Here is a 23089-nt window from a genome sequence, read left to right as displayed (position 1 = left end):
GCTTTTTCCTAAGATCAGGAACAAGACAAGGCTGTCTACTCCCACCACTTATTCAACGTATTGGGATTTTTAGCTACAGCAGTCATATAGCAAAAAGAAATAAAAGGCATCCAAATTGTTTTAAAAAAAAAAGTAGAACTTTCACTTTTTGCAGATGACACGATACTGTATATAGAAAACTCCAAAGACTTCACCAAGAAACTACTAAGATTGATAAATGAATTTAATAAGGTCACACAATACACAATCAATATACAGAAATCTGTTGCATTTCTACATACTAATAATGAAGCAGCAGAAAGAAATTTAAAAAACAATCCCATTTACAACTGCACCAAAAATAGTAAAGTACCTAGGAATAAATTTAAAACCAAGGAGGTGAAAGACCAGTGCTCTGAAAACTGTAAAACATTGATGAAAGAGATTGAAGGTGATATAAGGAAATGGAAAGACATTCCATGCTCCTGGGTTGGGAGAACAAATATTGTTAAAATATCTATGCTACCTGAAGCCATCTACAGATTTAATGCGATCCCTGTCAAAATACCAACAGCATTTTATGCAGAACTAGAAAAAATAATCTAAATTTATATGGAACCACTAAAGATCATGAATAGCCAAAGCAAACTTGAAAAAGAAAAAACTGGAGGTATCACAATTCCAGACTTCAAGTTACATTATAAGCTATAGTAAATAAGGCAGTATGGTACTGGCAGAACAGAGAACCTAGCACTAAATCCACAATTAAATGGTTAGTTAATGTTCCACAAAAGAGTTAAAAACGTGATGGGAAAAAGACAGTCTCTTTAACAAATGGTGCTGGGAAAACTGGACAGTAACATGCAAAAGAATGAAACTAGAGCACTTTCTTAACCACATACAAAATAAACTCAAAGTAGATTAAGAACTTAAATGTGAGACCTGGAACCATAATCCTAGAAAAGCACACAGGCAGTAATTTGGCTTCGACCATACCAACATTTTTCTAGATATGTCTCCCAAGACAAGGGAAATAAAAGCAAAAATAAACTAGTGGGACTACATCACAATAAAAAGCTGCTGCACAGCAAAGGAAACAATAAAACTCCCAAGTGGGAGATCTTTGCAAATGACATTTCCAGCAAATGTTTACTATCCAAAATATATTAAGGACTGATAAAACTCACCACCATAAGACCTAAATAATCCAATTTAAAAATGCGATGTTCACATCATTCATCATCAGAGAAATGCAAATCAAAACTGCAATGAGATATTACCTCACACCTGCCAGAATGAACAAATTCTAAAAACTAAGAGGGAACAAATGTTGGCAAGGATATGGAAAAAAGGAACCCACTTGCCCTGTTGGTGGGAATGTTGGTGCAGCCGCCATGGAAAACAGTGTGGAGGTTTATCAAAAAGTTACAAATAGAACTACCTTATGATTGACTTATTACATACTGAGTAACCAAAGAAAACAAAAACAGTTACTCAAAGGGATACATGTGCCTTTGTATGTTTATAGCAGCATTATTTATAACAGCCAAATTATGGAAGCAGCTTCAAAGTACATTTATAGATGAATGGATAAAGATGTGGTGTATATTTGCGACAGAATATTATTCAAACATAAGAAAATGAAATCTTGCCAATCTTGCCATTTGCAAAAGCGTGGATGGAGCTAGAGTATATAACGCTAAGCAAAATAAGTCAGAGAAAGATAAATACTCTATGATTTCATTCATGTGGCTTTTCAGAAGCAAAACAATGAGCAAGGAAAAAAAAAAGACCAAGAAATAGACTCTTAACTACAGAGAAGAAACTGATGATTACCAGAGGGGAGGTGGGTGTGGGGCTTGGAGAAATAGGTGATGGGATTAAGAGTACACTTACCTTGTTGAGTACTGAGTAATATATTGAACTCTTAATTTCTTATTATTAAGATTATATAAAAAATAAATGACACAATTATTTTTCTGGTGTTTCTATTTCTTTGACAACAGTTTCCTGTCTTTATATACTAAAAGTTTCTTTAACTTTTTATAGGAGAACTATGGATTTGATAAAATTGAGGTACGAGACAATGGTGAGGGTATCAAGGCCATTGATGCACCTGTAATGGCAGTAAAATACTATACTTCAAAAATAAATAGTCATGAAGATCTTGAAAATTTAACAACTTATGGTTTTCGTGGAGAAGCCTTGGGATCAATTTGTTGTGTAGCTGAGGTAAGGTAATTTATATTGATTTTCATAATCACAGAGTGGTAGGTAGCATTAGGAGAAAATGAACCCAGTTTTGGCAAAGAGTGTAGAATATACATAACCCAAAATTTATCATTTAAACCATTTTTAGGTGTACAATTCACTGGCTTTAAGTGCACATAGCTGTCCGTGCTGTGCATCGCCAGAACTACTTCATTCCAAACTGAAACTCTGTGCCCGTTAAACAGTTAGGTCCCCATTGTCCGTCCCCACCTCCTGTCCCTTGTAACCTCTTTGGTCCTGTCTCTGAATTTGACTAATGGAACCGTATAATATCTGTGCTTTCGCGTCAGGCTATTTCATTTAGCAAACTGTCTTCAGGGTTCTTGCTTGTTGTAACATGTATCAGAATTTTCTTCCGTCCTTCCTAAGGCTGAATGATGTATAAATGTATAAATGTGTAATCATGTTTTGTTTATCCTTTTCTGTTGACGGACATTTGGGTTGTTTCCACCCTTTGGCATTTGTGAATAATGCTGCTGAGGATGTGGGTGTGCAAATGTCTATTGAAGTCTCCGCTTTTGCTTCTTCTGTGTATGTACGCAGAAGTGGAGTCGCTGGGTCGCATGGTAGTTCTGTCTGATTTTTTCAGGAAGGGCAAATTATGTTTTATAATGTTAATATTTATATATATATTTTAAAGATTTTATTTATTCATGAGAGACACAGAGAGAGAGGCAAAGACACAGGCAGAGGGAGAAGCAGGCTCATGCAGGGAGCCCGACGTGGGACTCGATCCTGGAACCCCAGGATCACGCCCTGGGCTGAAGGCAGATGCTCAACCGCTGAGCCACCTGGGCTGCCCTAATGTTGATATTTATAAAAGGAAAAAGTAGTTTAGTGACCCACTGGCTTGGGAAAAAACATATTAAATAAAATTAAATTGTAAGCTCTTCTCAGATTTTCCTATACTGAAGTGCATCATGAACCTCTCAGGTTGATGGTTTATGGTAGTAACATTTCCCTGCGTGTACTTGACAATGAAACCCTTGTATTGATAAGCATATCACTGTTTGTTGTGCTGTGTGGAACCACCCCGGAAATGCCATTCTAGTAAATACAGATAGATTGGGCTCTAGAGATGTGAATCGACTTGATCTAAACCCTAGCGAGTTAGAGGCAGACTGGGTCCCAGAACTTTGCTCTCCTGACCCTGGTTAGGTGCCTTTAATGTTTATAAACTCAGCTCAGTGCCTGACCAACTTGTTGGCATAGTACTAATTACACTTCACTGCATCTGCACTAGATTTCATAACTAGTTTGTGGCAAAGCCTGTCTAGAACCTTGATCTGCTCATTTCCATGTGTGTCACTCACTACTCTGGACTAGTTTGTGTTATACTATGTTATTCTGTGTGTTAGGCTCTGTTTTATGGTGTGATAGTATCTGTGTACCATGTGTGCCCACTGGCTATGTATCTCTGCTTCAGCTGGCCGACTATTTGGGTGAGAATGCTCAGGTACAATTAAATGATGGGACTTTACTTACTGTCCAGAAAAGTGGCATGTACATGAGCTACTGTTGCTCTCTCTTCATCCCTTCTTTGGACGTCTGTTTAGTATCTTTGTCTCCCTAGCAGTCATATACTTTCCATGCTTATTATGATCTTCCCTCTTTTCTTGTGCCCTTAGAGTGCTGGCGTAGTTTAGGTTTTCTCCATTTTTTGTGAAAAGAGTCACAGCTCAGTGTTCACTTTTCTCTTTTGGAGCTCTGTAAGGTGATACCTAAGTCACGAAGAAAAACTGTGGATAGGGGGTTGGAGATGGAGTTTAAAGTGGGAAAGTGTACTTCTAGTACAGATGTAGACTAGGGGCCCTTGTGTGTTAGGATCCAGATGTTCAGGGGTCTCCTGGGAGGCTCAGTTGGTTAAGAGTCCGACTCTTGATTTTGCCTCATCATGATCTTACTGCCTTGAGATGGAGCCCCAGCATAGGGCTCTGTGCTGAGCTGAGAGTCTGCTTCAGATTTTCTCTCCCTCTTCCTTTTCCCCCTCCCCCTCATGTGCCTGTGCACATGCATACACTTGCATGAGCTCTCACTTTCTCATTTAAAAAAAAAAAAAAAAGAATCCAGAGGTTCAGACACTGCTAAAGGAAAAAAGGCCTTGTCCTTCCTTAAGTGCATTCTGGTTAAAATCTTGCATACCCGGTGCTTCACTATCTGTCTGAGCACTTGCTTTATTTAGAGTTCAGTGAGTCTTCATATAGATTTTGGGGAAAAACAAGTAGAGGGTACAGCTAACTGGGCGTCACCCATCTTTCTCCCTAAAGACTGTATCTGGGAAACTACAGCCTTGGGGTCTTATAGAAAGTGTGTTTTTTAAATGGGCTCAGATTTGTGCCAGGGAACTTCTGAAGCTCCCAGTGCTAGCACATACTTTTATTGGACTCTTGGTAGCTATTTTGGAAATCATGTAATTTATTTGAGAACATAATTATTTGATTTTTTTAGCTGTTGTCCGAACTTGGTAGTCTTTAGGATATATTTTGGAAGAGTATTGTTGAATAATATGTAGCATTTCTGGGTTTTCAAAAATTATTTTTTAAATTTGAGTGTAGTTGACACAGCAGTGTCAGATGTACAACATAGTAGTTTGACAAGTTCATACATTATGCTGTGTTCACTCCAACTGTAGCTTATGTCTTGATATATATCACTATTATAGTATCATTGACTATATTCCTTATGTTGTGCCTTTTATCCCCGTGACTTAACTCAGTTCATAATTGGAAGCCAGTATCTCCTTTCACTCAGAGGTGGAATCTACAGGGGAAAAAAACCACCCCACATAAGAATAAACCAAAAGGCATTTCTATATTTTCCATAAGATGTTCATAACCTTTCAGAACTGAAATTGGTAATTATCAGCTTTGTCTACTAGATGGCAGCACAGTACTTACTCTTTTAAAATTCATGGTAATAAGCCATATGATTTATCCAAATCTTTGCTGTAGTTCTGATTTTAAATGGCAGTTTTGCAAGTCTCTGTCTAGTGGTATTCTCTATTTGTTTCTTTCTTTGATTACTTAAGCCCTCTTGATATATTTTGTTTCATTTTTGAGGGATTCAAATGCCTTGAGTATACTTAAAATAATTTATCATAATTACAAGAGGAATAAAGGAATTGTCAAACAACCAGAATAATATAAAACTAAATGTTTTAAAAATTATGTTCAGTTTACACATTGTAATGTCAAGTGTTTATCTTACAAAATATTAACAGCATTTTATGTAATCTCTTTTCTTGTAAATCTTTGGCCAAAGCACACGTAGATGCGTGTGTATGTTTTACATATGTGTATTCCAGGTCAAGATACATACTGTGGTGAGCCCCCGAAGGTTCTCCTATGCTGCCTCCCAATAGGTAACAGCTTTCTGACTTCTGTCAGTATATATTAGTTCCACCTGCTGTTGAACTTGATCTAAATGCAGTCTTAAAGTATATGTTATTTTGTCACAGATTTTATGATTTGGGTTTGACTGTTTTCTGAAAACTAAAGCAGTATCAAAAAGTCTAGAACTGGAAGGGATCCTGTAGTCATGGACCCTGGTTCACTGCTGATTCCCCTGTCGGGACTGAGTACCTGTTCCCCAAGTTGCCAAGTATTGGTGACTGACTGCCCAAAGCTTAGTCTCTGTCTGGAGATTGCCCTCACTTCAGCTGGACAGCAGCTGCATCCAGTGGCTGACTGATGAGGGGTTATAAGCGTGCTGTTCCAGTCCAGAACAACTCAGCCCTGCCATGCAGTCCAGGATGACCCCCTCCCCCCAAAGGTCAGCCGAGCCCTTGTTTGTGACTGCAGAGCCCCACTTCTCTTCTGTCCTCCCAAGGGATCTTGGGAGTGTCCCCAGGGAACTTCCTGCTCACTGGTTTCCCTCAATCTGTGCTGTGGGCCAGCCGCCGTAAAATGTAGGTCTTCTATTGTTGTCTCCTCATATTACTGATGAAGATACTTGGGTCTTGTGATGCCAAATGCCAGGACTTCGTATTCCAGCTTTGAAACATAGTCTAATAATCAGTCCGCTACTATTTAATTGTATGCAGGGTGCTGTGCTAAGTAGTTTACTTTAGAATAACTGTGCACAGCGCAGTTAATGGAATACAAAAATTGTGACCTATTTAGGGACATATAAATGTGACAAAACCGAGAACTCAATTCCAGTATCATGAGCTTTTCACAGTAGGTCATGCTGCCTTCTTACCAGTATGGTTAGAGAGGTATATATTAGTTTAGAAATACCTCTTATTAAAATAATGAATATACTCAGGCCTCAGTGGTAAGTTCAATAGATGGTATCAAGGAGTAGTCAAGTTGAAACTTAGGTGGGAGGATTCTGAATAGTATTTCAGAAATACTGTAAGGTCAGTTAGATTTTTAAAAAAATGTTATTTAGGAATTACTGTCAATGAGTACTTTTTGGGGAGAAAAATTCATTTTTAAATTTGGTAAATATTCTTCACTCAGAACAAATTTCATATATATAGAAATTGCATTTTTGGGGTGGCTCAGACTGTTGGTTTCAGCTCAAGTCATGTTCTCACAGCTGTGGGATGAAGCCCTTCATCGGAGTCTGTGCTCAGTGCAGTCTGCTTCAAATTATTTCTCCCTTTCTCTCTCCCTCTCACTCTCTCTCTCTCAAATAGATAAAATCTTAAAAAACAACAACAACAACAACAAAGTTGCATGTTTATTTTAAAGACTCCAATCTTTGGGCAGAGATTACATCTACATAATAAAAATTAGTGGTTTGGTTATTTTATCTGCCAGACTAACTGATGCAGATAAATTTAAAGTCATATTGATGTAAATCATCTCAGAAACAGTAGATTGATGATATGTAACTGGAATATAATTTTGTCATATTGCTAAACAGCTATCATCCAAAATTCTGATTGTTGAAATTATTTTTATTAGATTACTTTAAAGATATTAATTTTAATTGTAAAAAGAAAAATTAAGTAGCCTCTTAGCAAAATTGGCTGGAGGAATTTAAAGCACATCTAACTCTATATTCTTTATTGATATACTTTAGAAGAATGGGCATCTTTCCTAATTTGTCAATTTTAAGATGACTTCCAGTTTTGTTTTATTTTTAGATTTTATGTATTTATTTGTTTGTTTGTTTATTTATTTGAGATAGAGAACAAGTAGGGGGAGGAGCAGAGGGAGAATCAAACTCCCCACTGAGCAGGGAGCCCGGTGTGGGGCTTGATACCAAGTCCCTGAGATCGTGACCCGAGCCCAAGGCAGACAGCCAACTGAGCCACCCAGCCACCCCTAAAATGACTTCCAGTCTTAGAATTAACTAGTACAAAGGAGTAAAATGTTTTTATACCCACGGAGTATCCTGTTGGGATTTAAAAGTGGAATTACTGCTTTCCTAATTTATAATAGATGTTATCAGACACGAATTGATATGATTTTCTTTAAAATCACATCATCAAGTGTAACTTCTCTTGAAATTTGTTATTTATAGAGCAGTGATACTGACTGGAATGAGCAAGAGATAGTGAAAATTCTGTTTTGACCTGTTTGTAAAATTTTTGTGAAGGTTTTGTATATATTCTTACCACATAATAAAACATGTAAAAAAAGTTGTATTTCTTTTAGGTTGATTTTTTACATACATTGTATTAAAAATGATCTTTTTCCCTTCCAAAGAAATGTTTAAGAAACTCATAAGATTTTTTCAACTGGATGATTTTTTTTTTTTAGATTTTATTTATTTATCTTTGAAAGACACACACATACACACAGAGAGAATGAGAGAGAGAGGCAGGCAGAGACGCAGGCAGAGGGAGAAGCAGGCTCCACACAGGGAACCCGATGTGGGACTCGATTCTGGGACTCCAGGATCACACCCTGGGCCGACGGCAGGCGGCCAAATTTCTAAGCCACCCAGGGATTTCCTCAACTGGATTTTATTTTATTTCATTTTATTTTTTTAAATTTTTCTTTATTTATGATAGTCACACACAGAGAGAGAGAGAGAGGGGCAGAGACATAGGCAGAGGGAGAAGCAGTCTCCATGCACCGGGAGCCCGACGTGGGATTCGATCCCAGGTCTCCAGGATCGCGCCCTGGGCCAAAGGCAGGCGCCAAACCACTGTGCCACCCAGGGATTCCCCTCAACTGGATTTTAAATAGAGGCTAAATTATACCTTAGTTTTAGGAGAAATACCAAACAGTTTTGTTCTCTTAAAATCAGAAAAACTCTGAAAAAAGAATCAGAACCCTAATTCTCATTCCCAAGTGTTTGAAAAAGAGACTTGGCCAAAGGCATAAAAAGCAGGTTAACTTTTCTGAAAGTCATTGAGGGTGATAATGATTTGAAGGTCGAATGAAATAATACATATGAAAGTATTTTTAATACAATCATGTTCCCTATAGATGAAAGTTATTTTCACTCTGGACTTGAATGTGAAAAGTAGTATGCACTTCTATCAAGTTGATAAAAATCATCAGACTTGTTCATTTCTTTGTTGGCAGGCAATATTTCACCTTACTTTTCAAAGTTTATGTAGACTACTCACCATTTTTGGGAAATCCTTTCTAATAATAGACATTCCTAGGTAAATTCCTTCTATTTCACATAAAAGGTCTTTATTCTATAGCATAAGTTCATTATTTTCTCTTGTTTTTCCCTCTGAAAAAGTAACAGAGCCATTCTCTGCATAACATTCATGTTCACTGATTCATTCATCCACCTTTTAAGTGGTTACAATGTTCTGGGTATTATTCTGATCTATCAAGTTCATTATACATAATTTTGTGATGAGATTACATGATACGCATGTTTGTTTTTGTTTTACATTCCATTAAACCTCCATGGCTTAAAGGGGGTGGAATGAGAAGCTTTGTCCTTCTGTTTTGAAATTGAAAGTTGGGACTTCCTTATTTGTGGGCTGCCATAGCTGTAAAAAGGTAGGAGGAAGCCCCTAGCATCATTTTGATAGTTTCTCCCTCCTGTTCCTTAGTGTAGGGTACCTCCTGTGTTCTTTAAAGCCGTGGTGGTAGAGCTTTAATTAGAATAGGCAAAGGAGTTTTCGAAGCAGTGGGGTATCCTGCTTTCTAAGTGCAGCCTCTTCACAGGTAATAGAACTCTGTGGAAAGGAGAAAAGCCAGAGCCCAGAGTTAGTGTCTTACGGTGAATTATCCAGAAGAAGGTTCTGAAGTCAGAGCTCTTATAGTAGTGTACAAGGATGCGTAGGCAGGCATATTCACACACCGAAAAAAAAGACACATCAGTGATCCAGGTAAAATTAATATTTCAGCTGAATCATGAAGACCATTTACCTTAGTTTTCAGTTCTATTTCTGTGGCAAAGTATTCATCGATAAGTCAGTCAAAAAGTAAAAAACTTTAGTATAATTACCCTAAATGAATGATTTCTGCATGAATTAACAGGATGTATCCTAAGTTTTAAATTTAGTTTTATCTAAAACATTGAAAAAATTATACTTATTTAAAGTTCAAATGCTAGTATGTAATGTAACTTGGTGTTAGTATTAAAATTCCTTGAAATTCAATAACTGGACCAAAAAGTCAGTTTTTAATAATTGATATATAATCTGTAAGGTTCTCTGAGAACTTCTAAAACTTTACGTTTTAAAATAAACTCCTTTTAAAATTCTTAGAATAAATTTATTTAGTTCTCTTGACCACTAGATTGATTCTGCCACAATTCATTAATGTCTCTAGTAAGAAGCACAAGTAATAATCTGTAATATTGGAGATGCATCTGATGGTAGAGTTACTACAGGCTCTAGTATGTTAGCTGCTGCTGAACTAGCACGTTCTAGGCTTGTGCCTGGTCCAAAAAAAGGTTTCCTGCCCAGGACACAGGGTCATATGATGAAACGAACTCTTGAAATACGATTCCTTCCTCTGAGGAACACATTGTATTTCATGAATTTGTGAAACATGCTTCTGTCTTATCCTTCACTGTCTTTCACAGTGAATTGCAAAGCATTTCCTATTGAAATAGATTTTCATCACACCCTACACATTCTAATTTTTAAAAAAATTAATGTTAGAAAATAATATTATATTCTATTTTTTGCTTTCTTACAAATATTGCAGTATAACCACTAAGATCCTATTTTCCATTTTAGTACATCAGTTTATTCATCTAGGTTGGAGGATGTTCATTATTAACATGTTTAAAGGATGAAGAAGCTGATAACTATAAAATGCTTTGAGAGTAGTTAAAACAAAAAGCCATGTAACCTTAATAAAGTATTGGCATCATTTTCATCTTACCATTGCCCTCCCCTTAAAGATGATATAGTTATCATTTATTCAGGACCATCTAACAAGCCACTGGCATAGTTAGTACTAGAACTCAGAGTTCTGGGGCTACTTTTGCTCCATCACACCAACTTTAGGTTAGGTGGCTAGGTGGCTAGCCCTTTGGAGAGGAGAAATAGAAATCAGTTGACCTTGGCATTTTTGAGAAGCGGTTGGATAAACGTAGGATTGTTTTTAAAGAGACAATTATAGAATAATTAAATTAGAGGCAACTAAATTTTTTGTAGTTTTTGTTTTAGGCTTGGCTAGAAAAAAATCATTACTGGACAGAATGGAGTCGGGATATAGCAGGGAAGATGAAGATTAGTTATCAGGAAAACTTTTAAAATGATATGACTTTTGAACCATGGAATATATTTTTAGAAGAAGCAGAAGAGTTCTTTAAGATTATATGGAAACTCACAACTTTGTTTTAGATGTGGCTTTTTTTGGAGAAAGGTATTTATAGAAATGGCAGCTTGAGGCAGTGCCCCCGGTAGGGGTTTGATGGACGTTACCCTCAGAGAGACTCTAGTAGATCATACTAGTCCGTGAGCTAGAGAAGTCATTTTGGGGTGACTGCTATTTCCTGTATGGTACCCTCGTGTTCTCTAGCCATATGGCCTACTGCAATTCAGATCACGGTTAAGATGAGGTAGCAGAACCATCGAATCTTCTGTAGATCCACCTGAATCTAGATGAGTCTCAGCAATGGAGCTGGATCTTTGCGGCTTCTTCCTAAATTACACAGTCGGCTCTGCTGAGTGCAAGAATGGCCAAGAAATACTGCTCCCAATTTTGTGTCATCGGTGCTCCCAAAATGTGTGAGGAGGCTACCTTTTTCTGAATCCACTGTGCTTTCTTAGAACATCCCCACTCCCCAAGTGTGGTATTTTCTGATAGTGGAATCATTCATTTACTATTATTTTACTCTCTTGCTAATCTCACAAAATAAGTAAACAAAAAGCTGTAGGGAAGGTTAGCTCGGAATAATGTAGACATTCTTTTTTTTTTTTTTTTTTAATATTTCATTTATTTGAGAGAGAGAGCACAGACAGGGACAGGGGCTGAGGGAGAGGGACAAGCAGACTTGTCGCCAAGCAGGGAGCCTGAAGCTGGCGCCATCCAGAACCCTGAGATCAGAACCTGAGCTGAAGGCAGATGCTTGACGGACTGAGCCACCCAAGCACCCTGAATGTAGACTTCTTAAATTTATATTTCTGTGCCTAACATCTTAGGAGATATTTTTATGGTCAGTGAAATCCTTTCTCTTTTATTTATTTATTTATTTATTTTTTTGGTGAAATCCTTTCTTATACATACATGTCTTCATGCTAAAGTTTTTTCCAATTAATAGAAAATTTACATTTAAATCGTTCATAAGTTGGTTTTAAGAAAAATTATTCATAAATAAATGTGTATGATTTATATATTTTGTTCTTTTCAATCATTAGCTTGAAAGACAAGTGCAGTTTTTAAAATTTTATTTAAATTCAGTTGATCAACATATATATTATTGGCTTCAGAGGTTGAGATCAGTGATTCATCAGTCTTTTTTTTTTTTAAAGATTTTTTAAAAATTTATTTATTCATGATAGAGAGGCAGAGACACAGGCAGAGGGAGAAGCAGGCTCCATGCCAGGAGCCTGACGCGGGACTTGATTCCGGGACTCCAAGATTGCACCCTGGGCCAAAGGCAGGTGCCAAACCACTGAGCCACTCAGGGATCCCCTCATCAGTCTTAAATAATACCCAGTGTGCATCACATCACGTGCCCTCCTTAATATCCATCACTCAGTTACTCCATCCCCTCCCCTCTCCCCACTCCAGGGACCCTATTCGTTCCCTATGATTAAAAGTCTCTTATGATTTGTTTCTCTCTCTGATTTTGTCTTGTTTTATTTTTTCCTCTTTTCCCCCATGATCCTCTGTTTTGTTTTTTAAATTCCACATATGAGTGAGATCGGATAATTGTCTTTCACTGATTGACTTTTATTTCACTTAGCTTGAAGTGCAGGTTTATACAGAATATGAAAAGGGAGGGGATTATCTTTTTACTAAAGGATTTTTATAAAACAAGTATATGGTGTCTTTTAAAAGCAAGTTTCCCTAATGTAAATAAAATACTTGGTTTTACAGATATAAGTTATATATTACAAATAGTCATTTCAGATACTGATTTGTGTATGAGTATTTTAACTAAAGTTAAATGCTCAAAATAAAAATATTTTGCCCTGTAAAAAAAAAAAAAAAAAAATATATATATATATATATATATATATGGTGCCCTATTATTAGTATAATTAAGGGAATATTACAGAAGCAGTCATAAGAGCTTAACAAGTAAAACATTTTTCAATCTTAAGTAAATGTATAATTACTATAATCTAATTTGATGATGAAACCACTGCAATACCTAAAATAATATATATTTTTTTATATTCCAGGTTTTAATAACTACAAGAACTGCTTCTGATAATTTTAGCACCCAGTATGTTTTAGATGGTAGTGGCCACATAATTTCTCAGAAACCTTCACATCTTAGTCAAGGTAAGAGAGTAGCTATGTATCTTTGCCTTTCATGTTTTGTTTATTTTTAAAATACTGTTACTGCTTAAATGCACTGCTTCAGGTTTGGTCTTGATAAAGCCTAGTTTACTTCCAAGTGAATATTCAATCTTTATGTTAGTCACCAATCTCTTAAATACTTAGAGGTGCTCTCAAGAGGAACTGTGTAAAAGACTTAGGACAAAACTATGGATTAGTTACCCTTCTGTAAAAACTGTAAGAGCAATTATTTTACTATTGTTGGATCACTAGTGTCTTCTTTATATGTGAAGGATGATATTTTATTGAAATGCCTAAAACATTGACTTGGTAATCATTGCTAATAAACCATACCATCAAGATACTATGATTAAATAAATAATTAAAATATATTTATTTATGGAAAACTTCAAATGTATGTGCAATAAAATTGTCTGCCATTGCTCAGTTTCAACAGTTGTCAACTCATTGCTAATACAGTTTCATCTAATACCCTCACCTACTTCTTCTTTCTGTATTATTTGAAGCAAATAAATATATCAATTATTGTTGTTTGTAATACGTTTCTATAGTGTTTTATACACTTGTAATTTTACCACATTTTATTTTTTTTATTTTTTATTTTTTTTATTTTACCACATTTTAATTGACATCTTATATTTTTAAGTTCTGCCACTATTATAAGGCAAAAGAAAATCTCTTACTATTATAAGGAAAAAGAAAAACTCAAGGAGTTTCATGCATCTCCCTTCATGTTTTTCATACTGCTAACTTCTCATAATGGGATGTTTAAAATTGGGAGAATGTTGAAGATATGACCTTAGAGTCATGTTCAAAAGAATTATTTGATCTGAAAGGAACTTGTGTTTTTTTGTTGCTGTTTTCCCTTCTCTTCCAATTAGTATTATAAATTCATTTTTTAATTTTGTGTTTCTGTTGTAATTTATTGAAGTACTGTGTTTTTTCTGTAGTCTCCTAATTTTAACATTAAAGTATTGGATTTATATTTTTAATGATTACCATTTTTTCATTGAAATATATTGTCTTGTATCTTAATACTGATAACCAACTTCACTTTATTATTTTGTAAATCTTCAAATTAGTTACTAATTATTTATGCTTATTAAGAAATAATATTTTTATACCCACATAAAGGAAAGAGTTAATAAGAACACCTCAGAAAACACTTTTTTCTCATTTATTCAGTTAATAAAAATGAGCTCATTTAGTAGCTGTTTAATTTGACATATAATAATACTGTACATATTTCAATTAAAAATAATAATTTTTAAATTATTAAATTATAAAAATTATTTTATTAAATTATTATTATTTATTATATTATAATTAATTATATTATATATTATATATTATAATATAATTATATTATGTTATAATTATATTATAAATAAATATTATTTATTATTATATTTATTAAGTTATTAAATTATAAAAATTATTTTATTATTTTATTATTAAGTTATAAAATTGATTATTTTATATATTGAAGATTAGGAAAGAGAAAGCATATTTTTTAATATGGTCCCTTTCTAGAAATGCTCTAATAACCCCAATTTTTAGGAGTTCACATTAAGAAACCATTAGGAGATATTTGAGTGGTTATCCAGTAGAGTACTTTGAAGTAATCTAGTCACCTTATAAAACTTGAATGTATTTATTTTTATCTTAGTAGTATCCAATCTAATCTGGATGACCTGTTACTCTGTATCACTCATACTCCTCATGCTTTCCTGTGTTCATCTCCATGGGAACTGTGAGAGAGCAATATTTAAATATAGATCCCTCTGATCTTTGCCCATTTGCTGATTGATTTTTTTTCTGACCTGTCTTCTACTTTCATTGAGATTAGGTATGCGTAAAGAATTTCTGCAGCCAATAAATGAACCTTTTTATAAAAAAGCATATTCCTTTTATCTTGAGAAACAATATACTTGGAAGGTCATGTTGTAAAACTAGTAAATGCCTTTCATGATTCATTGTTATCTCCTCTAATTATAGGTGATTGGCTTGAAAAGCAACAATCAAGCTCTTGTTTCAAATTGTTATAGATGGGCATGTTATAGAAATCTGTAAACACTTTCAGAAGCCTTTTTACATTCATATTGCCCTAGTGCTGATAGTTTTTGAGTGATTAAATCACAGACTCACATTTCACCACCAGCTGTCATTCAACTTCCATTTAAATATTTTCTGTGTAAGATAAAACTACAGTACAACCATCCTAATTAAATACCTGTACATTTAGGGTTCTTGTAGATTAATTTCTGCAGTGGTATGAAAATCCTTGCTTAGCAGTTACTCCTCATGTCATCTGATTGGATAATGACACCTGGAGACAGCCTAACTGTCCCTAGATGTAGGGACAGCTTACAGCAAAATCTTTTTTAGGCATTGGAAAATCTGTTACCTCTTTAAAATATATATATTTAAAATGTTTAAAAATAGTTTACTAGCGATTCCAGTTCTGGTTTTTCTGGGTGTAGGTATTTGTTTTATGGATTACTTTAGCCATTTAAAATGATATACGTGCTTAACAGTATGTCATTTTAAATTGCCCTTCTGTTCACTTCTATTTTAAGACATTTTAAAAATCAACAATGTAAAAGTAAGTCCCCAGCTTTTATCAGTAACTTACTAAATTATTTGTTTTAATCCTATCTTTTTTCTTTCACTACTTCTGTTTCTTTTACCCTAATCAGTATAAGCTTTCTAAATTGATTTACCCTCCTGGACAAGTTCTTTTAACACCTCCTAGTACTTCTGCCTTAGGAATTTCTCAGTTATCAAAAGTGGTATATTTAAACTAATCAGGGTAGTTCCCTTTCCTTACCCTGTTATTAGAGTAGAGCATCATGTTCTTTTCGAATCCCTGCTAGGTATGATTGTGCATGTATTGAAAGATTTTTTCATCTGGAGAATGAACTTTACTCACTAAATGGTTTAAGAGTAGTTTAATATATTCAAGTAACTGTACCTCTTTACATTAGGAATATAAATAGCTGCATTTATAAGTGGCATAACATAGGGTCATGTAAAAATATAACAGGGAGCATACTATAGGACTGCAGTTTAATTCTGGTGTTTGTAGAATGTGCTAAAGTTAGAGAGGTGAGCCGTTCTCTTGTAAAATATGATAGTATACTAGGGCCTCCTCCCTATTGGCCAAAATGACTAGGTACTTTTATTAAGGGTACACATTTAATTTAGAAACAGCAAAGTTTTCTGTCATTAAGTTTTTGTTCAAACGTATATAATTCTTGGCTGAGTAGTAATTCTCAGTTCGCTCTGATAGAACATCTTAGCTGCTGAAGCAATTTATTAGTTAATATATGGATTAATTGTAGTGTGGTCCTTCATGTATAACATATGTTTAAAAACCAACAGGTATCTTTTCTTTTCATAAACACATTTATATTTTGCTTTTCTGATTTCTGCCTCCTTTTCTTCCCACTGTCTGTCCATAGCTACAATATATGCCATTAAATTTGTCGTAGCTAGTGAAGAACACAGATGCATTAAAGGAACTCACGGAGTAGTGGAGAACACAGTTGACTGAATAACGACAGCAAAAAGAAGCTGTCGGCTGCCTAGAGGAAGGTTAGGGAGTTTTTCAGAAAAGTTATCATTTGAGTTTGAAGATGGTAGGGAAGAAGGGGTGGGAGTTTAACCTTGCCACAAGAGAAGAATGATGAGGGGAAAGAGCACATACTTGTATTTTATTTTTAATTTTTAAATTTTTATTATTTTTTAAAGATTTTATTTATTCATGAGAGAGAGAGAGAGAGGCAGAGACACAGGTAGAGGGAGAAGCAGGCTCCATGCAGGGAGCCCGACGTGGGACTCGATCCCGGGTCTCCAGGATCACGCCCCGGGCCAAAGGCGGCGCTAAACTGCTGAGCCACCCGGGCTGCCCTTGTATTTTTTTTTTAAACCCACTGAAGAACTATGTCACAAATAAGACAAATATGATTTCGTCCATATGTGGGATGTAAGAAACAAAACAGATGAACATAGTGGGGAAAAAAGAGAGAGGCAAGGGCACCCGGGTGGCTCAGCGGTTGAGCATCTGCCTTTGGCTCAGGTCGTGGTCCCAGAGTTCCATGATCAAGTCCCGCATCGGGATTCCCCTGCAGGGAGCCTGCCTCTCCCCCTGCCTGTGTCTCTGCCTCTCCCTGTGTCTCTCATGAATAAATAAATAAAATCTCAAAAAAGAAAGAGAGAGAGAGAGGCAAACCATAAATCAGACTCTTTACCATACAGGACAAACTGAGGGTTGCTGGAGGGGAAGTGAGTGGGTGGTTGGGTTAAATAGGTGATGGATATTAAGAAGGGCACTTGTGATGAGCACTGGGTGTTTTATGTAAGTGATGAATCACTAAATCTTAATACCTGAAACTAATATTATGCTACATGTTAACTAACTGGAATTTAAATGAAAACTTGTGGGAGGGTGGTAGGAAGAATAAGTTCAAGAGAAAAATAACCCCTCCTAGACGAGAAGAGACTGGTGTGCCTACTTCTATCCCTGGGAGTATTAACTGACTTTGGGGGCATAGGTGGGCAAAGGAACAAGCCTTTTGTGAGTAAGGGATCTTTTATAGGTCTAGAAGAAACCAGCTGAACTTTTAGCGGCCGTATGTGAGCTGACATGACAGATTGGAGGATGGGAATCCTCAAACACAGCACTGGTTCACCCCAGATGCTAAATCTCATCAGGACTTCTGCTGAGTAAGAGAAGTAAAGAAAATTGGGTCTGAGCTAGAGAGACAGAGATCTTAAAGTCTTGTAGTGCTTAGATCCCAAAGCCTTGCTAGAGGAAAAGACCTGGTTCCATCCTTAAGACATTTGAAACTGAAAGTGAACTTGAGCTAAATAAAGGGACAGCTCAGCTTCAACCCAGATACATTCCTAATTTATATTGAAGAGATCCTCTTGTCACTCTAGCTGCTTGAGAGAGGAAATGAAGTGCCTTGTCTGAGGGAAATATTTACTTCAGTATTTATTTTTCATTTGTATGCAATGTCTGGCAAAAACAAAAATATTGAGCAACATAAAGGATAATGGGACCTGTAATCAAGAGAAAAAAAAATAGTTGAGATAAGCAAACACAAACATGATCTAGATGTTTGAATTAGCAGACAAGAACTTAAACAATTACGCTAGAGAATTTAGGGGGAAAGATTGTTAAAATTGGTAATAAGATGGAGAATTTCAGCAGAGAAATGAAACTCTAAAAAAGAACCAAGTGAAATTTCTAGAACTGAAAGTAAAAATTTGTACTTCTTTACAACCAACAGCCACTGAAACTTTTTAGGTAAAAGGCAAATATATTATTTACAGAATTAACCAGGAGAACCTTGTAACTTTTACCATAAATTATATCTTGTAAGAAATGTCCTCTTGAACTAAGTTTTGAAGGAAGGAAAGGGACTTGACATAGATTTGAGAGAGATTTTTAGTGTTGAATGGATAGGCGTAGAAGAATTAAGCACTAAGAGGTAGAAGGAAGAATCCGTTAAGTCTAGAATATCTATCTGCCTTGGGAAGGTTGGATGTCAGTGCCCATATGAGAAAGAGAATAGGTGTAAGTAGCAGACTCAAGGGGGAAAATAAAGAGTTCAGGTCTGAGCGTGGTTGGTTTGAGGGGGCTTCGGAACATCCAGTTTATGTGTAACTTGAATGCCGTGGGTCCAGATATATACCTTAGTCCATTCTAAGATGCATGTTCTGTCACATTCTGACATCTTTGAAAACAAGTTGTGGCTTATAATTAATGCCCCTTCCCCAGATCCTTTTTGGACAGGGAGTTTTGTGTATTATTGGTAATTCATGTGTTGATTGCAGGAATAAACAATAGTTTCAGAAATAATTTCCTGTAAAAAACAAATACTGTATGAGACCTAAAAAGAGAAAACAGACATAAATGAAAAAAGCTGGGTCACGTACAGAGGGATTGCTATCACATGCTTCAGTTGAAATTGAAGACACCAGAGGAAATTGCCATACCTGTGGGAATAAAACAAATGTCTAAGCAGTGGCAGGCTGGTGTGACCAGTCCACGTGTTGCACAAGACTGTTGCTAAGGCATTGAATTGTATCATGATTTAATTGCCATGTTTTTCTTTTTCAGAGATTGATAAAAGTGTGGTGTTTCTTACAACTTTTATCTAAAGAGTCATTGGCATATAGGTAGTAGTTGAAGTTTTCAGCCTTTCTCATTTCATTCACAGTAAGAAATACATTGAAATAGCAACCTAGTTCATGCAAATCTAATCAAAGCAAAAAATTTTTGATTTGTGTATACCCTTAGAATGTGTGATGTACTCTGTTTTCTGTTCTTGTTTAGTCTATTTTAGACTTTATGTTACTTTTTTAAAAAGTGCTAGTTGCTATACAGCAAATCAGTAATTCTCAACGAAGGGTAATTTTGCCTCCCATGAGACATTTGGCAATGTGTGGAGACATTTTTATTTATCACGACTGGGTTGAGTACTGCTGGCATCTAGTGGGTAGAAGCCAGCTACATAGCCTGCAACGCACAGGACAGCCCCCTAAACAAATGCTAGTAGTGCCAAGGTTGAAAAACTTTACATGAAATTTATTTTTGATTCCTCAGTGCTTTCTCAATGCTGGCAGTACATTTATTAGAATCACATAAGGAGATTGATTTACTAAATCCAGATTAGCTGGTGACTGGTAGTTTTAAAAGTTCCTCAGTATTTGAAAAACATAAATTTATAGTACAGTCATGAGAAAATATACAGTCCTAATTTCATGTGTTGTTTTTTTTAACAAAAGCTGATTATTAAACTGATATGTAAGCAGTATAATTTTTTTTACCATTATTTAACTTTTTAAATAACTTGACTAATAAAATCCTTGTGTTAGATTATCCTGTGTTTTGAATATTTGTTGTTTAGAAGATGGTATTAAACCAGGCAGTTAGATATTATTTCAGGCAATAATTTTTTTTATGGAGTAATTACGGCTACCATATTTGCCTTATACCACCTATATGTTGTATTTCAAGGTGCAGAATAAATGTCATTCCCAGGTTGTTTGAGTATCAGCAGATTTCTTAAGATACGACATTCTAGTGAGCCCATGTTTTTCTTTTGTGGTAGAAATGAGATTATTCTTGTTTAGATTACACAGAAGAGATCATACTTAGCCAGGCCAGTCCGAGTATAAATAGAAGAGTCTAGCAAAGGATCAGCCACCTTTGGGTTCCCAGGGTTGGGAGAGGACCAGCCTTCAGTGATAGGAGGTAAATACTGGTTGTATATAGATTTGAAGATCTGTGAAGTTCTTTTCGCACCTAATATGCCTTCCTTTTATCTGCCAACAGGTACAACTGTAACTGTTTTAAAATTGTTTAAGAATCTACCTGTAAGAAAGCAGTTCTATTCAACTGCTAAAAAATGTAAAGATGAAATAAAAAAGGTCCAGGATCTCCTCATAAGCTATGGTATACTTAAACCTGAGTTAAGGATTGTGTTTATACATAACAAGGTAAGCTTTATTATGCTTCTATAAGATTTTTTAGTATGTGATGTTATAAAGGAACAATGTATTTTATCTTAATCAGTTATGTAAAGTCTTCTTGCAAAAATTTGCTCACATTTGTTTAGTTTTATCTTTATTATACAAAGAGCATCTTTACTTTATCTGATATTTAAGTGAAATCTGATTGAACCTTTCATTTCTTAATTTCTAAGATCAGTGGTTCTGCCAGTCATTCAAGAAGTGTTTGAGTACTTCCTAAATATGAAGATGAGTAAACCATGTTCTTCTCCTTTAAGGAGTTCACAATTTAGTGACATTTTTCACCTTTCATTTTATATATATATGTGTATGTATTTATTTATATATATATTTATATATTATATATTATATATTGTATAATATTATATATTTTTATATTTATATTTATTTATTTATTTTTAAGATTTAATTTACATATTCATGAGAGACACAGAGACATAGGAAGAGAGAGAAGCGGGCTCCCTGCATCACCTTCTATTATAAACTTTTTTCTTTGGAAGAATTTTTCATTTTTTTTTTAAGGAAACTACCTCATTTCTTCTCACTTTTCAAAGTGAGGATGATTAAGAAATTCTTGTTGCTTGATGCGTTTTAGTGGAAAGAAAAGTTAACATATTTTCTGATTATCTGTTTTTCATAAAATTACACATATACACTTGAAATACTTAATTAGAGGAGAGCAGAACCACACAGAAGTGTGGAACCCCGATGGGGTGTTGAGACTTAACGCTTATTGAGGGCCTGTGCTGTGCTACCTCATATCCTTGCTGTATTAAACTCCTGAAATAGGGATCCCTGGGTGGTTCAGTGGTTTAGCTCCTGCCTTTGGCCCAGGGATTGATCCTGGGGTCCCGGGATCGAGTCCTGCATCAGGCTCCCCGCATGAAGCCTGCTTCTCCCTCTGCCTGCTTTTCTCTGTGTGTGTCTCTCTCTCATGGATAAATAAATAAAATCTTAAAAAAAAAAAAAAAACTCCTGTAATGCAGCAACAAATAAGTGACATAGACGTATTAATTTGCTGTTGTCCTTTGAACTAAAGTCAGAGGGGCTTAATACTTTGTCTCACAGCTACTGAATTATTGAGATGGGATTTGAAACTTAACATGCCTACAGAATTAGGCTCTTTACACTCTGCCCTGTTTTCCCATTTCGATGCTAGGTTACATTTATATAGTTCTGTTCCAGGTTCCAGAACACTTGTAATAGCTTTATAAGTTAGGCAGCATCCTCGATTTGTATGAGGAACCTGAAGCTCAGAGTAATCAAAGAAATTGTTGTATATTTTACGATAATTAATAGTACGGAGGTCAGAACCCTTTTTCATCCAGTTGCCTTTCTACTCTATTCTGTTTACTTGTTATTAAGATGATTCTGTGTTAAGCCAAGCTGTGGGAGAATATTTATGATCAAAATCTCTCATCGTCTTAAAAAAACAAAAAAGAAAGAAAAACATTAAGATTAGTCAGCCACCTGTTCCTGTGGCCCGAGAGCTCAACCACATGATACCTTGAGATCTCTTCCAGCTGTACCATGCGGTGATTCCTCAGGATGTTGATGGACGGAGGCTCGTCCTGTAGTATAAATAACCCCATGACCTCTTGATCCAGAGGACACTTAGCAATTAAAAGGTAAATGTGCCCAAGTTAAAAAAAGATCAAGGACAGAAGAGTCAGTGATCAGGAAGGGAAAACATGTGGAAAAAGGTAAAATATGAAGATAGGAACTATATATTTTTAAAAGAAAAACAACTATAAAGAGAAAAGTTTTGAGTATGAGAAAATAGAATAGAACAAGATTTCTGCTTCATGTAATGGAAGTGAGTATTTAAAATCAAATACATATTTTCTGAGTTTTGGATAAGTTTATGTAGATTTTCCCAACCACTATAAGATCATCAGTGTCGGAATTATCTTTTGAGAATGGAAAGTAGTATTTTCTAAAATGCTGCATTTTATTATTTTTGGAGGACAGCACATCTGAACTGATATTGAACAAACACAAGTCCCTTGATAGCCTTCAGTAATTTCAAATGCAATTCAAACCCTGGATTATGTTGAGAGTATTATACCGTGAAAGTAATGTATGATTATAAAAAATTTTATAGTAAAATTAAGTATTAGCTATTGTTACACAAGGAAATCAAGGACTAAATTAGAATAAGCAATCTGTCTTCCAGCTTTTTTTCTCTTAGTACAAATTATTGTTCCGTGCTTTTATTTCTTGCTAGTACTGTTGTGCCTCAAATGTTGAAATATATTGTTAAACCTCCCAAAATAGCAATGGCACATGTCATAAATCTCTTTGAACATTGAGTCCTGCTCCGCTCTTGGCCTTTTTCTTTTGAACATGTTTATCGTTCTTTATGTGTTTTTCTGAAGAATTTTTTGCCTTTGCCTAAAATTTAAACATGACTATATTGACATCTTTTTTTGGAATTT

The 23089-nt window shown here is 35.3% G+C and overlaps 1 protein-coding gene across 35 annotated transcripts in view; it reads left to right on the top strand.

Annotated features, from left to right (window-relative positions):
* The window catches only part of PMS1 (PMS1 homolog 1, mismatch repair system component), a 109172-nt gene that overhangs the window by 28813 nt on the left and 57270 nt on the right, over positions 1 to 23089 (top strand). For 30 of the 35 annotated variants that reach the window (XR_011997981.1, XR_003235554.2, XM_072742521.1 and 27 more), the window contains 3 exons: positions 2029 to 2211; positions 12986 to 13088; positions 20455 to 20618. Coding sequence is in view for 33 of the 35 variants with exons in the window: in XM_072742521.1 (XP_072598622.1) it covers positions 2029 to 2211; positions 12986 to 13088; positions 20455 to 20618 (450 nt within the window). In the remaining 2 variants the exon portion in view is untranslated. The remainder of the gene's footprint in view (positions 1 to 2028; positions 2212 to 12985; positions 13089 to 20454; positions 20619 to 23089) is intronic. The other 5 variants (XM_072742538.1, XM_026002665.2, XM_072742536.1 and 2 more) reach the window with 1 other exon arrangement.

This window comes from Vulpes vulpes, chromosome 16 (assembly GCF_048418805.1).
Source record: "Vulpes vulpes isolate BD-2025 chromosome 16, VulVul3, whole genome shotgun sequence".
Lineage (NCBI taxonomy): Eukaryota > Metazoa > Chordata > Mammalia > Carnivora > Canidae > Vulpes > Vulpes vulpes.
The sequence above is the reverse complement of the archived record's forward strand: the minus strand, read 5'-3'. Positions and strand labels throughout refer to the sequence as shown.